This window comes from Alligator mississippiensis, chromosome 5, assembly GCF_030867095.1.
Source record: "Alligator mississippiensis isolate rAllMis1 chromosome 5, rAllMis1, whole genome shotgun sequence".
Taxonomy (NCBI): domain Eukaryota; kingdom Metazoa; phylum Chordata; order Crocodylia; family Alligatoridae; genus Alligator; species Alligator mississippiensis.
In genome coordinates this window covers 140,557,920-140,573,101 of record NC_081828.1, presented here as the reverse complement: position 1 = coordinate 140,573,101, position 15,182 = coordinate 140,557,920, and the positions used below count along the sequence as shown (strand labels likewise).

The 15,182-nt window shown below is 43.6% G+C and overlaps 1 protein-coding gene and 1 long non-coding RNA gene across 2 annotated transcripts in view; one reads left to right on the top strand and one right to left on the bottom strand.

Moving 5' to 3' along the window:
- The window catches only part of LOC109285835 (uncharacterized), a 36,928-nt gene extending 35,961 nt beyond the window's left edge, over positions 1 to 967 (bottom strand). Inside the window, exon 1 of the long non-coding RNA XR_009462579.1 lies at positions 18 to 967. This is a non-coding gene — a long non-coding RNA (uncharacterized LOC109285835). The remainder of the gene's footprint in view (positions 1 to 17) is intronic.
- Positions 968 to 1,085: 118 nt separating this feature from the next.
- On the top strand, positions 1,086 to 13,962 carry GGCT (gamma-glutamylcyclotransferase). The gene is made up of 4 exons (XM_059728804.1): positions 1,086 to 1,258; positions 6,868 to 7,013; positions 10,477 to 10,612; positions 12,133 to 13,962. Exons 1-4 carry the CDS (start codon positions 1,145 to 1,147, stop codon positions 12,271 to 12,273), a joined length of 537 nt encoding a protein of 178 aa, XP_059584787.1. The 5' UTR covers positions 1,086 to 1,144; the 3' UTR covers positions 12,274 to 13,962.
- The last annotated feature ends 1,220 nt before the right edge of the window (positions 13,963 to 15,182 follow it).

Below are 15,182 nucleotides of genomic sequence, written 5' to 3'. Positions count from 1 at the left end.
GCCATCTATAAACTTACCGGGGGGACCAGCGGGGAACGGGTGAGACCCTGTTCCCCCGAGCGCCTCCCAGAGTAACAAGGAATAACGGCCGCAAGTTGATTGAAAGTAGGTTCAGGCTAGACACCAGGAGGCACTACTTCACAGTCAGGGTGGCCAAGATCTGGAACCAGCTTCCAAAGGAAGTGGTGCTCTCTCCTACCTTAGGCGTCTTTAAAAGGCTGCTAGATAACTACCTGACTGGGGTCATATGAGCCCAGTATTCATTTCTGCCCAGTGCAGGGGGTCAGACTTGATGATCTGCTCAGGTCCCCTCTGTCCCTGTATCTATGAATATAAGATTTCTTCAGCTCAATGTACCTTTGCTTACTAACTGATCATTAAGAAACAGCAAAGCAGGTTGTTATGTGCCACTGCTGTTTTTTCCTATCCCTAAGAGATGTTTAAATAGGCCAATACAGCATGCCCTGTAGTGCCTTCATTCAGTAGCAAAACCTTTCCTTTCCCAATGGAGAGCCGGCCAAAATCGACTGCCCTGCTGACTGCTCCACTAAAGGCTGACCCAATGCATTCTGACAACTTTGGGAGCTCTCTAAAGCTGTGATTTCAGAAGGGGAGTCACACCCGGGACATCTCACCCCTCCACACCCTGCCAGCTCTCCCTGCGGAAAGTGTTTTTTTGCCCCTAACTCTAGCTGCGAATTGCTGGGCCAGAACCCAGCGCACACAATGGATTGAATCCGAGGATTTCAGTGCCGGCTGCAACACGCGGCTCGGGACCTGCACCTCTGCAAAGCATTTTGGACCAAAGATACCGGCAAGACTTCTTTAAAGCAAAACCTGCGCCAAGCAGATGCAGCCCTCCGGCTGGACCAGCACCCCTGCCGCGCGGCGACCTACTCCCAGCCGGCACTGCGAGAACACCAGGCCAGCGGGGGACAGAGCCTCCCCTTAAGTCCCCGCGCTCTTCCAACCAGGGAGCGGCCCCTCCAGCCCGCCCTGCCAGCGACAGCCAATGATGAGCGGCGGGACACACCTCTCGCCAATAGGAAGCGGCATCGTTGCTGTGCGCCGCCGGGCCTGACAGGGAAGGGGGGGGCCTTAAAGAGACAGCCCTAGGGCAGCCGCGGAGTGCGCTGCGCGGCAGATGGCGGCACTGGGCGGCTGCGTGCTGTACTTCGCCTACGGCAGCAACCTACTGCGGGAGCGCATCCTGCTGCGGAACCCCTCGGCGGCCTTCGCGGCGGTGGCCCGCTTGCAGGTCCGTGCCGCGCCCCTCCCCTCCTCACCCCACACCCGTGCTTGCAGCGGGGGGAAACTGAGGCACGGAGCGCGCGCTAAACGTGACGTGTGAGCGGCGGGGGGGGGCCCGGCTTGGCTGCCTCCGACCCGCTGGCGGCTCGGCCACGCCGCGCGCGGAGTGCGCCTCCAGCGCCCGCCCGCCGCCGGACCCGGCACGGCTCTGCCCGGCGGAGCTCCTGGCTTCCCTGATTTCAAACAATCCCCAGTTTTCGGATGTAAAAACAGTAACCCCAAATCCACGTTTTTTCCATGATTAAAATGAAACGCCATTCTATATCTATATCTGTATAGACAGATAACTAGATAGCTATCTCTATAGCTATAGATATATATTTAGTGGTGTTTCATTCCACAATCCACGGATTAGGCAAACAAGTGTCTGGGATGGTTTAAAACCAGGGATAAATTTGTAGAGGGTTGAGCTAGGTAACCTCTGGAGTCCCATCCAGCCCTATTTTTCATGTGATTAAAATGAAACGCCACTATCTATAATTATATCTATATGTGAGTATGTATATATGTATGTATGTGTTTGTATGTATATACATATAGATATATAGATATGTTTAGTGGTGTTTCATTTTAACCATAGAGAAATGTGGATTGAAGGGGATTATATCTGAAAATTGGGAATTTTTTTATCAGAAAAAACCAGGATCCCTGCTGATCAGACTCGGATGAAACCCCCCTGGGTGCTTCTAGCCCTGGATTTCACGGGGATTTAATGCGGGGCAACGAGGCTGGCTGGCTGGAGCCCAAGGCAAAGGAGAAATCCAGCCTCTGTTTTACCCGTGTGGGTCCAACCTGTGCTGGGCAGTATTTCCTTAACCAGCTCTAATGGGTTCAGAGCAATAAGGACACATTTAAGGCATCCCAGGCAGGTGCATCAGTTGCCCTGGCAGCTGGCGTGACTTTGTGGCCACTGGTTTAGAGCTCCCAAGTGTCCTGGCGGCCACCCGCACCCATTTGAGCAAAGCCTTTTTTTTAATTCTTCTTCTTCTTCACCTCCATGCCCCCACTTTGGGGCACTGCAGCAGCTCTCTGTACGGAGAGGCCCTGGGTTCTTTCCCAGAGAGTGCCGGGAGACCATACCTGTGCTTCTAGCAGGGAAGCGCCCCACCCAAATGAAAGCGGAGAGCGGGTGCTCGGCTCTGTTCCCAAATTGGTCACCTCATTGCCACTTAACACACTGCAAAGAATTAGAGTTGGTGGGTTGGGGGAGGTGGGATGAAACTTAACTGCAAGCCAGTTTAATTGTAGATATGCCCACGAAACAACTTCTGGAGACTGGAAGCACACCTTGCTAGGGTATTTGACCCCAGCAGTCTTCCTGCCCAGAGCAGGGGGCCTGGACCTGCTGATCTCATGAGGTCCCTTCCAGACCTAAACTTCTGTGAATCTCTGAACTCTGGTTGAAGTTGGTAAGGGGTTGGCTCATGAAGGGTTCTGGTGGGCTTTGGCAGAACAGAGGGCTGAAAGACACTTTCTGAATCAAAGTGCTTGCCAAACCCTTAATAATAAAAGTCTGTTTGATAATGGAAGCTGATTAGATAGCCAGCTTGCCTGGGAGTCTGTTCCAGATCATTTTAGGTTACAAGGGCTTACTTGTGTTCCCTCTGCTTCAGTACAGGTTTCCCTTGATTTATGCTGTACATGTGTTCCCGGAGAATGGCACATAAATCGAATTTGCATAAAGCAAACCCACTTTACATTGTAACAAATAGGGATAGGTTCTCATGGTGTTGAGGGAGGGAGTGAGGCTGGGACTAGGGAAAGGGCGGGGGGGGAGAGGTGCCACTCCCAGGGCTGCACAAGGCAACAAAGCAGAGGGAACAGAGCGGCACTCGCCCCAGCCCCAGCTGCAGCAGCTCTGGGAGCAGCCGGCACCAGCTGCCTGCAGCCAGTTGGGCTGCACTGTGCTCCACCTGTGCTCCAAATTCCCCACTCACTCCTGCTCCTGGGCTGCGCTGTGCCCTGATACAGGCAGCTTGTGTCAGCCTCTCCCAGGGTCACTGCAGCCGGGGCTGGGGTGAGTTCTGACCCCTGTGCCTTCCGGCACTCCACCTACCTGCACTTACCCCAGCCTGTGCTGGAGCAGCCTCGGGAGCAGCCAACACCAGCTGCCTGCACCACGGCACAGCACAGCCCATGAGCTGCGGTGAGCCCAGGTGCAGGGGGACAGGCGGAGCATGGTGCAGCCCAGCAGCTGCAGGCAGCTGGTGCTGGCCGCTCCTGGGGCCGCTGCAGCCAGGACTGGAGTGAATGGGGCCACAGCTCTTTCCCTTCCCCCCACAGACTTACCTGCTTGGACAAGGGGGACATCTATGCTGATCGCATAAGAGCAAATTTACCTCGCCTATAACAAATTATGGGTCTAAATATGCTCATTGCATAAGAGCAAATTCCCTTATAAAGAACCCGCATAAATCGAGGGAAACCTGTACTGTTACACATGGTTCCTGCTGTGGGGCTTGCCAGTCTGACAAGGGGTATGCAGCATTATTTTCTGTAAGCTCCTGTAAGGGGCTGAAAGGAAACTTAGACTGCCTACTGGCCAGGAGATATGAAAGTAACCTCTTCCAGGTCTGCAAATGGAAGCGGATTAGCGAGAGATTGTAGAATGCAAATGTTTGAGCAGGGCATGTGACTGGGCGGGGAGCTGCTGCGGGGCTAGGGCTGGGATCTTGTGGCGATGACGGTGTGGTCTGGAGCTGCTGCAGGTCTGCCCTGGCCCCAGACCATGCTGTCACCGCTGTAAGATCCTGGACCTGGAGCAGCTCCCTGCCCAGCCACGCACCCTGCCAGCTCTGTTGGGGCTGATCTTCATGGAAACCCTGGCCCTGTGCTGTCACAGCTCTGTTGCTGCTGGGGTCTCTGTGGAAACTGGCTGCAGTGGTATGGGCAGGGGCTGCTAGGAAATGGGCCTGCCATGGGCCCAGTCTAGCCCGCGGGCTGGATTTTGCCCGCCCCTGTGCAAGGATGCTGTCATCTGAGTGCATCAGCAGTACTAAACTTTCACTGATTCTGTTGACCAGTTATCAAATGTTGCTAATGTATTAAGTTGGCTTTTGCATAGATACAGTGGCAATTAAATTTAATCTTTTAAGCAGTTAAGCCACTGATCTACACACTTGTGTTATAAACATTTTAATAGTTGCATTCCTTCATAGATCTAATTTAGAATTTTTTGCATGATTTGCACAGTTGTCTATTGAAAATTTGAGGGAGAGGAGATGAACTGAATTAAAAGCTGCTTGAAAGTTCCTGAGATGACTGCAGTTGTGATAGATGCATAGCATATGGTCATGTTGAGGATACATCTGGGGACTCGCAGATACATTGACCAGTTCAAACGGTTCAGGTGGCTTCAGTCAGTTGTTCCATGTTTTGAGCCCTGTGTTGGAGGTGCCCTGGCTTATACCAAAGAGTAACAATATGGCATATTTTTTGCACATAGCATAAGTGAATCAGTGGGGTATGTTTCCATGGTTGTTCTCATGTAGTTCTTGTAATAAAAGATTGTTCAGAAATATCTTCACCTTGCATATCTCCTGGACCATGACTCCTGGCTACAATATAATCACTCCAACACTAAATTTGGATTATAAGTGAATAGAGAAGTAAGGCTAAATCAGGTTTTAAATGTTCAAAACTTCAGAAACTGGGAAGAGGTTTGGGACAAAGGAATGACTAAAGTAAATAGAAAAAGTGTTAAAGCCAGCTATAAATACTGGAGATCAGATTTTGATATACTTAATTTTGAGTAGCACCTTGTTCAGTGAGTAGACTCAGTTTAGGGATATTCTGGAAGTGGTCTTCATCCTTAAAAATGGAATTGATCTGTTGTCTGCTGTCTGAGGACATAAGCCTCAATTCTGCAATCCGTAAATTAAAACTGGCATTTAGGAGAGAGGCAAAAGGTTGAGGGCATAATACAGTACCTTGATTGCCTGTTAACTCCAAGGAGTACCAGGGGCATATCTACACCATAGTGGACTATGGTAAGAGGAACAACCATGGAAACGTACCCCACCTATTCACACATAATGTATGCTTAAAAAAAGAAAATGCCATTTTGCTTCTTTTTGGCGTACAACCAGGGCACAGCCAACACAGTGATCAGTCACATATATGCTCATGGGTGGCACTTGGTACACCTAGTGCCCTTTGTGATACTTTTGGTGTGCAGGGCAAGTACTGACAGCTGTGCCTCCCTAGCAATATCTGGTGTGATGCAGACACCAGAATCCTCTCTTTTCAGCTGCTGATGAAAGAAAAGCATGTGCAGACTAGAAAGTGATTATCAGGGTAAACTGAATTTATATGCAAAGTGCTGTCAGATGTACAAAATAAAGCTGAAAAAATGCAGGTCCCCCTTTCCTGGTCTATTTTGCTAGAGTAGTCTTTGGCATTGCTTTTATGTTCAGTACAATACTGGTGTAATTTCTAAAGGATGTTTGGATTTATTTCATTTTTGAATGAAAATGTTCTTTTTAGGAGTCATGCTGATTATTACAAATACCTCCCAAGAACATGATTACTGAATTGTTTTTTCAGTCGTTTGTGTTCAGTGGGCAGCACTTCATGTCTTAGAAGTTTTGTCATTTGGTTTCAGTTCCTTTCTCATGTGCTGCCATGACTCTCGCATGCCCAATTCAGGGGCAGTTCACATGTGCTTCTTCCTAGGCCTTTCAACAGGGTATTCATGAGGCACAGAAGCAACAAGTGCTGAAAAGGGAATAAGCAGCTGAAGGGCATGTCCACCAAGATGAGAGGCTCGGGAAGCAATGGTAGGCTTTAAGAGAGCTGGTACTTTGAATTTTGGGGCCCACACAAAACACCATTTTTAACATCCTAAAGCACGGGTACCCAACCTTCTGGCTCTGCAAACCAGATGAGTGGCGTGGGATTGGTCCGTGGGTGCAACCCTGCACGCTGATCTGTCAAACCAATACTGTAGCACACAGGACCATGTTATCCACCCTGCGGGACTCTCCACAAGTCACCAAATTAAGCAGCGGGGGAGCAGCAATTGACACTGCTACAGTTTCCCTGCCATCCAGTTTCTAGACCTGTGGGGAGTCCAGCAAGCTGGCTGACCCAGCTCCATGAGCACCACTGTCAGAAGGGGAGTAGATGAACTATTACGTGACAACATTCATAGCTTTGGAAAAAAGTCAATCTGCCATCCCGTAAACACTATTGCCTTTCATGTAGAAATGAATGCATCCACTGGTAGTGAGCCATGTAATCTCAAATTCCCTTAGAAAAATCTGTTCATCTATAAACAAGGTAAAGGGCTTGGATGCAGGTCTAGACTCTGTAGAACAGCCTTGTATCTCCTATTCTTGTTCCAAGCCCACTATTTGTCTTGGGGCCTGATTTTTAGTTCCCTCTGAGGTGGGGATTAGAGCAGATCTTTAAGGAAAGAAAGGTAACTACCCATTCTATAACTTCTTGTTAACTTTGCTTCAGCTAACATTTTCATGCCATAATCCCCTCCTTCTCCCTCCCCCCATTCCCTAAAAGTAAGTGAAAATTGATTATTTGCATTGGTTTAATTTGCAGGATTTTAAACTCGTTTTTGGCAGTCCTCAAGGCAGACCAAGTTCTAACTGGCATGGAAGTACAGCTACCATTGTTCAAAGCCCTGGAGACGAAGTTTGGGGAGTAGTATGGAAAATGAGCACTAGCAATTTAATTTCTCTGGATAAGTAGGTGACTTATAATTCCAATGTCTTGTGTTGCTTTAGAAAGCAAGCCAAATGCAATGGTTGCCTTTCAGCAATAACCAACATGGAGGTTTTGTTTTGACTTAGGAGACTACTTTTGATTCTGAAACATGAAAATAATTCCAGAATAGTCTCTAATGCTTTGACAAATCAATAGCTTGAAAAGCAAAACTGTTGTAAAGAGGGTTTTTAATATGAGGAGGGGACTCTGAACTGTCTGACTGAATTTAAACTTCTGTCACCTTTACATTTTTTTCATGAGCTTTTCCCCTATTTGCTAAGTTTTAAACTCTGCTTCTGAAAGCAGATTTCAAAAGATTAATGTCAGCAGTGGTTTGGGACCTCACCTTAGGTGTTAGGAACAGGAAGAGGGACTGTGCAGAAGAGAACCAGCTACGCAATGCAAGAAAAGGGAACCCTGGGAAAAGCCTTTATGTAGCTATTTTCTAAACTTGCAAAGAGTTTTTTAAACTTTCAGATCAAAGCCTCACCCATCTCTGAAATAACTGGATTGATAAATAAGATTGATGTCTTGTTGGTAGTGCTGTTTGGATCTCCAAAATGATGAGCTTGGAAGCTGTGATGATGCAGTCAGCCATCCTGATACAAACCTAAAATGTTACAGTACACCTTCAATGACTCTTCCGACAGTTCAGTTATCTTTGTTGGTTTGACAAAGTACCTTCCAACCTGCGTAGAAGCTGAAGAGCACTGAGGTATTACATCGTCAGTACCTCTGAAAATTAGACCAGGCCTGTGCAGGTCCCTAATCAGGATTTGGAAGCCTAATTTGTGGAGCAATTTTTCAGTAACTTTAGCCAGTGCCCTGTACTGCTTGTTTCTAATAGCATTGCTATAGCTTTTAATAGCTTTGGCTATAAAACCAAGTCTTCATCTGGTTTGTTTAATGCATATGAGCCTGAACCTGCAAGAGGCTGGGTGCTCTCAACCAGCATTGCCTTCAGCACCTTGCAGGATCAGGTCCCTTGTCAACACTTTCAGGATTCAAAGGGGAGAATTTTAATATTAAAAAGAATTGGAATTTAAGTCAGAGCCATAAGTTATCTATTTTGAGTCCCTTTCAGCAGGGAGACTGCAAGTTTCCCACTCTCTTCTGCTTTCCTCTCCTACCCTTAACTGCTTGCATTAACTCCCATTTTGACCTCCCCTCACTCTCTCTTGTAACGACTACAGCATCTTAATTTGCCAAACTCCTAGAACATACAATACTTCCCAAGACTCAAGGACCCTTACTATCATAGCAGATACTATCACTGCCATCACTTTTGGGGGAGGGGAATTAGTTGGTTGATATTTAGCTCTCATAATTCTAGTCCATATATGGTAGAATTCCAATTTCTTGCACATTTTTTAGAAACTTTTAATACTAGCTAAAAGTGCCTGAAAGACTGTACTGGTAAACCAAGTGCCCCAACTGACTTATTCTAAGAGACAGATGAGCAGTTCTGACTTCATCTCCCGAACTGCCTTACCAAAGTGTCACAAAGGTGATCTGTAAAGGGGGAGAGACAGTATTTGTGTTGGGTTTTTTGCTTCTTTATGAACTCTAAAGAAACACTTAAAAACCTGGTGCTTATCTTACCACTACATACTGAAATTTTATCTTTCTTCCTTCATGGAGTAGATATCTTCCTTTTCATCTTCCTTTAGTAGATGACTAGCAATCTACTAGAACTACGGCAAATCATGAAATGAAAAGTAATAGAAAAGATAATATTTTATCAAGTGTTTAAAATTCTTTGTGCTTGTGGATGTTACTACAAATGGTTTTCTTTCTTAATCACCAGAGTTTGTATCTGGCAAAACTACTTACTTGGGATTTTGATCTGATAACCTGATAGTGGCATGACACACGCTATAGCCTAGACTGCAAAGACTTTTGTACTTAACCCTGTACACTTCAGATAGTCCCACTGACTTCTGTAGGGCTCTTTGTATGTGCACTTATGCACAACAATATGTGGTTGTAAAGTTTTGAACTGAAATTTATTGCTAACCAATTTTCCTGGATTATTAAAAATGAGACTTCAAACAAAAAATAATAATTTTACTACTTATACTTTTCTCAACTTGAACACTTAAAACAGACTGTCACTCCTGTTTTCTGAAAAAAAACATGTAGTTTATTTCATGTTTCATTTTGCATGCTCTAGTCAAGGGATACAATATTTGGGTGACAAACATAGCAAAAGGATCTTGGCATATAGCTGAGTTTTTCTTGGTGTTAGACTTCTTGAGACATTTCTCTCAGTCATAAATCTTGGTGTCTTTGTTCTAAACTTCACAAAATACATCTGAGAGGCACTTTAATCTCTTAATTTAAAAGCTGTTTTTTTCTGTCCCTTTTCCTGCTTTTTCTGAAACAATCCAGAAATTTGTTTCTAAACTTTACATCATTCTTGTTTGCAGGTACTGACCCTCCAGTTAGCTCCACAGGTCTTCCTGCATTGGCCCAGTTGCAGGGTTGGAATAATTTATACTAGCATGTTAAGTGACTTTGAAAAGTGACTAGCTTTTTATCTTCAGAAGAAAAAAAATATTACTTCTCAAGACCTGTGATACCATTTTAATGAGCATTGTAAAGATCTAGAGAGACATCAAAGTTGTCACCTTCCACCTACATCTAAAAAGTAACTATTCTATTTGAAACTTGCCTTTCATCTTATGAAACTTTAAATAAGCCATTACCACTGCTAGTTTCCTAAGACTTTTATATTTTCCTCAGATTTATCATTTTATTAATGGACAACCCCTCACCCCAGAACCTTACTTATATCAGTCATGAATGTAACACTGAAACAAAATGGGATACCAATTTTTGCAGTGCTTTCTTTCAGCTTGCTACTGTTATACAAGCTGTACATGCAAGCAAAGAAATTCAAGCACATTGGTGGGTGTCTTGGATCATTGAGTAGCATGCCCTTTGACAGAGAACTGTGCAAGTCCCCCCTCATTATACTTTGAAATAATAACATATGAAAGATAATTTTGCTATAACTTCATTATCAAAATATAAAATATCAATATATGCATTGTTTCTTAATTTTGATAACTTGGTTGATAATCCACTGATTATAGATTATCAAATATTTTTATAGTAGATATTATCATATGTACCTCTTATGACTTGTGCAGTATGGGTGGCTGACCTGCATGATTACAGTAATGAATTGTTATTTGTGATTTATATCTTTTACAAAATAAGAAAGAAATTCCACTAGCTTATTTTTGGGATACAGAACAAGGATTGCTCCAAAGTATTGAAATACATTTGTTTTTTAAGTACTGCCACCCAAAAAGCCACCTCAACTTTAACATGATACCAACTCAAATATTCAAATGCGTGACTTGTTAAAAAAATACACTAATCGAACTTGTGTTGCTGTATAAGTGGTGCAGTATGAAAGAACTGTCATCTTTGCAGGCAAGAGGGAGTTGAAGAGGGTCTGTATGCTCCAATAGAGGTTGACGTTAGCACTCAAGAAGGAAAACTACTGACCTGTCGAAGTTACCAGATGAAAGACTTTGTCTATGATCTCCCATCACCACAGTATAAAAAGGTAAGCGTTGCTGTGAATAATGAACATAAACTGAAATAATGTATTCATTCTTACTTAGAATAACAGTACATATTAACTATTCTCCTCTCTCTGTCCTCTATTTCTAAATAAATGTGTAATTAATCCCTATGTACTACTGTATTTCATGGTGTATTAGTCAAGGTTTGAAGCCCAGTTTTTAGCTCTTAACATTCAGCTTTGACTTATACACCATATTGGCTTCCCCTGTGAGCAGTGCTGGGTTTGGTGCTCAGCTAGTGTGGCCCAGGCAGAGTCGCTCACCAGCTGAGTGCCGAGTCCGGCGCCACTTGCAGGGGACAGGGTCGAGGCTGAGGCCAGGTTCAGCACTCGGTTGGCGTGGCCCAGGCAGCGCCACTTGCAGAGGATGGGGGCACACCAACTGAGTGCTGAGCCCAGCCCCATCCCTGTCCCCTGCGAGCGGCCCCAGACTCAGCTGGCGTGCCCCCATCCTCTGCAAGCGGGGCTAACTAAGCTGCGCCAGCCAAGTGATTGTGCTTATCTACAAATCACTTTAACTGATGCACAAGCACCGTTGGTATGGCATCAGCAGTTCATAAGCAAATAGTAACTCTAAAAACAGGCTGGGACTGAAAGTTTACTGGACTCAACTGAAACAAAATGTAACAACCTGACCAGAAGTCTGTCAAAACATAGATATTATATTTAGCTAATAAAAATGCAGTGGGGTTTTTAATGATGCTGAACAGACAGGCACCCAAAAGATGGCACCTCCATCATTGCAGGCCTCCTCTGGGACATTTGTTAACAGTAACCCATGGAAGAAAGAGTTCTGCCGTGCAATTCAGCAGTACTCCTCAACAGTGCACTGGCTTTTTTTAGAAGCATGGCCTAAACACCGGGCAGGACTGATCTACTTAGCCTAGGAGAGCTAATGAAAGCCTAACCTGAGATGGTGTGACTGTCTAGAAACGTTCAGCTACATAATTGTAAATAAAATAAAAAAGTTCTCCAGAGTGAGAACAGCTAATTTAGCTTGATCATATGACTCCTATGTATGTGTGTCTCTTGACCCGGGGCCCACTATCAGGGAAAGTTTTCATAATCACTGCTAGGGTGTGTACTTCCAGAGTCTATTTAAAGAATGCTATAACTTGGGAACTTCCTTATGTACTTTCTGGTCCTCTGTTCCCCTTATTTTACTCTCGAGACTACTCTTTAGAGCTTTATGAAGGAATACATCTCAACTAATACAGCATCAGGATTGAGGACATAACATAAAGCTGTCTTTGCTATACTACATGCATAGCAACAATTTCAAAAAAGTGTCCTAACTTTTCCAGCCAAGAAAATGATTTTCTCTCCAAGTTCTGTCAGGCTAAGGTTATTTCCCTTGATCTGATTATAGGAAGATGCCTGGGATCAGGGCTTTGGTTTTAGTTCTTTTACATGAGTGGTACTGTTTGCAGAACCAAAAGCTTGTGAGATCAAACTGTTTCACTGTAATGTCATAGTAAGACAGTGTTTCTTTTCACTTGTAGGTCATCTGCATGGGTGCAAAACAGAATGGATTACCACCTGACTATCAGAAGAAATTAGAACTAATAGAGACCAATGGCTATACAGGACCAATGTCAATCTTTGAAGAAATTGAGGCTGCTGTTAAAAAAGGGAAACAATAACTTAATAAAATCATAGAAAAGTAGGGCCAGAAGGGACCTCCAGAGGTCATCTAGTCCACCCCCCTGCCTGAGGCAGGATCATCCTTATCCAAACCCATTGTCTAACCCAGGTGTACTCCTAGAGTAATTCCAGATCCACATTGCCTGATTGTTCATTTTGATTTAAGCATGAATTTTCTCAATAGGCTGATTAGCAACTTCCTTTTGTGATAAAGAATGGGGCAGGCCTGGTGTACTTCTATAGGAAGGGACTGGATTCAGCAAGTTTAAAGCCCTGGCCTTGCAAAGGTATGTGTGTAAGTTGGGCTTGACTTCATGCACCATATAGAAAGCTATATGTAAATCTTTATGGAATCTGGACCTAATTCTCTGTAATCCCCTTATCATACTGTTGGTAAAGTTCATGTTGTCACATCTTCCTGTTACCGATCATCATAAAAAAGAAAGCCAGTTGGGCAGCTTCCCGTTAGGAATATTAAGGCTGCAGAATTGAGCCGCTTGGTTTTTAAGTGTTGTACATTCAGTTCTCCAGTCTGTTTTAAAAGTCCATGGGGGTGCCAAGTGAGAAATTATACTTTGGCTTTTTACTTAACTAACTTCTGTGGAACAAGACCTCTTCTGGCTGGAAGGTATTAATGTGATTATTAAAAATCAATCATTTAGCTTCTGTTTGGTCATTAGCTGCTAAATCACTTCCTGTGAATTGGTGTAATAAATTACTGAGTATTGGTACTAACTTGTGTGAGAGACATATGCCTTTGTCAGTCCACTCTAATTAAACTCCTACCAGTACTGTTTAAAAAATTCCTACCAGCTTCAGCTTAAAAAAAAAAAGGGAAAATTTTAAAAGTCAATAGATATACTTCATAGGAGGTATTTCTAAAATGCTAATTCTACAGGTCACCCTCTGCTATTGAAGAAACTACCAGCTAAGGATAGCATTTCATCTGTAATCGTCTTTAGTGGTAATTACTAGGGATTGGTGAATAAGGCCAGATAAAATAAGTGGCTGCAATTGAGTTGTTGTTTTTGTTTTTTAAATTCCGAAGAGTTGGTTAGCTATTTTTATCCCGTTGGATCATTGCATGTCTCTCTACTTTCTGTAGAGGTCAGAAGGATATGCACAAGCTCTATTCCAGTGGTTATTGAAATCAATGGCAGTCTTTTCATTCATCACAATGATTTGAATTGGACCCAAAAGAGAAATGCTGTGAGTCTCTCTACAATGCTCACAACCTCATATGAATTGGGAAGTGTTGTAAACTTCGCAGGAGTCTGACCTTTTGATAAATGATTACTGATGGGGAACTGAACAATGTGAGGAAACACAAAACAACTGAATTTTAATTTTTTTTCTTTCTATATGGAAGATCGTTTAAATATTTTTTCCTTGATACACAGGAGATAAGAGTTACATCCAGAGTTAATGGGACTATGTATTATGAAATGTCAAACTTGCACATGAACTGATTTATCTTGTCTTTATTGCACAAACTTTTTATAAGTGTGTGCCAGAACAGTTCATTTCATTTCTAGGTGTCATGTGAACGATGTTCATGGAAGCTGAGATCTCAGATTTTCATTACGCCCCATTATATGCATACTGTATACTGTACTGTATACTGCATATATGAAACCTATGTAATAGCAACTAAAAATTGGGGGGTAAATAAAGTAACAACTGCCAGATTTCTTTTGTGTCTCTTTAGTGTAAGTTGTCTTGCTTCAAAAATGCTTATTGTAGCTTCTGTATGGTAGCTGCTGAACAGGGACTGCCAGTGGAGGCTGCGGGCCCCTGCCTGCTGTCTCTGCCTGCTGTTGATATCCTAGACCAGCCCCACTTTGCTTCTGTAGCTTCTGTAACCTGAACCTTTTGTATGAATGTACAACTGAACTTACCATACTGAGAATACTCATCTGTAAATTACTGCAGGTAAATTTGTTTCTATAAATAAAAAAGTGAGTCTAATTAAATTAAAAATTAAAGCAAGACAAATGACTATTCAGGCTCTAAGGTGCTTAGGTGATCTCAAAAAAAAATGTTTGTTTTAAATGTCACTTGAGCAATTCCAACTGAATGCTTTTTAATTCTTATAAGATGGTTAAAAGGGCACAGTAAAACACTCCTGATCTTATTGCTACTTTAATAAGACTCAGGCCAAAATAAAACAACTGTCAAAAGAAGAGAAAGAAGTAACTTTTATCAAGGATGCTGAGAATGATAATATAAAAGAAGAGCAGTTCTGGCGATCCTGTGAGCTGGAACTGAAAAGCAGAGAGACAGAATGAGAAAAGGGTCAAACTACAGCTGCCCCTGTCAGTTCCATCTGGTACAGGACAAAATCTGGAAGAAGGTGAGAACTGCTATTTAGTGGGTCAGACCATAGGTCCATCTCACCGAGTCTGTGGGTGACTGGGTTAGACGAGGGTTCTGTTTGTGCCGTTCCCTTCTCACTTAGAATCAGAAAATCAGGTTTGGAAGGGACTTCAGGAGGTCATTTAGTCAAACTCCCTGCCCAAAGCAGGACCATCCCCAACAATATCATCCCAGTCAAGGCTTGGTCTAGCTGGGTCTTAAAAACCTCTAAAGATGGAGATTCCACAACCACTCTGGGTAGCTTGTTCCAGTGTTTTACTACCTTCCTCATGCAAGTTTCTTAATACAGTATCTAACCTAAGCTTCCCTTATTACAGCTTACGATCATTGCTCCTTGTTCTGTCATCTGCTACTAGGGCTGCACGAAATGGAAGCATTCTGTTTCGACAGAACAGTGTTTCGTTTCGAATTGTGTTTCAAGTCGAAATGGCTGTTCCGTTTCGTTCCATCAAAACATTTTGCCGTTTTGATCCTTCGCTCATAGGATATAATGGGAAAGGTTGAAACTGACTATAACTTTGCCATTTCTATC

Coding starts and splice junctions, on each gene's coding strand:
- GGCT (XM_059728804.1), top strand. CDS start 1,145: ATGGCGGCACTGGGCGGCTGCGTGCTGTACTTCGCCTACGGCAGCAAC. Junction 7,014..10,476: donor AATTTAATTTCTCTGGATAA/GTAGGTGACTTA, acceptor TCATCTTTGCAG/GCAAGAGGGAGTTGAAGAGG. Junction 10,613..12,132: donor CATCACCACAGTATAAAAAG/GTAAGCGTTGCT, acceptor TTTCACTTGTAG/GTCATCTGCATGGGTGCAAA.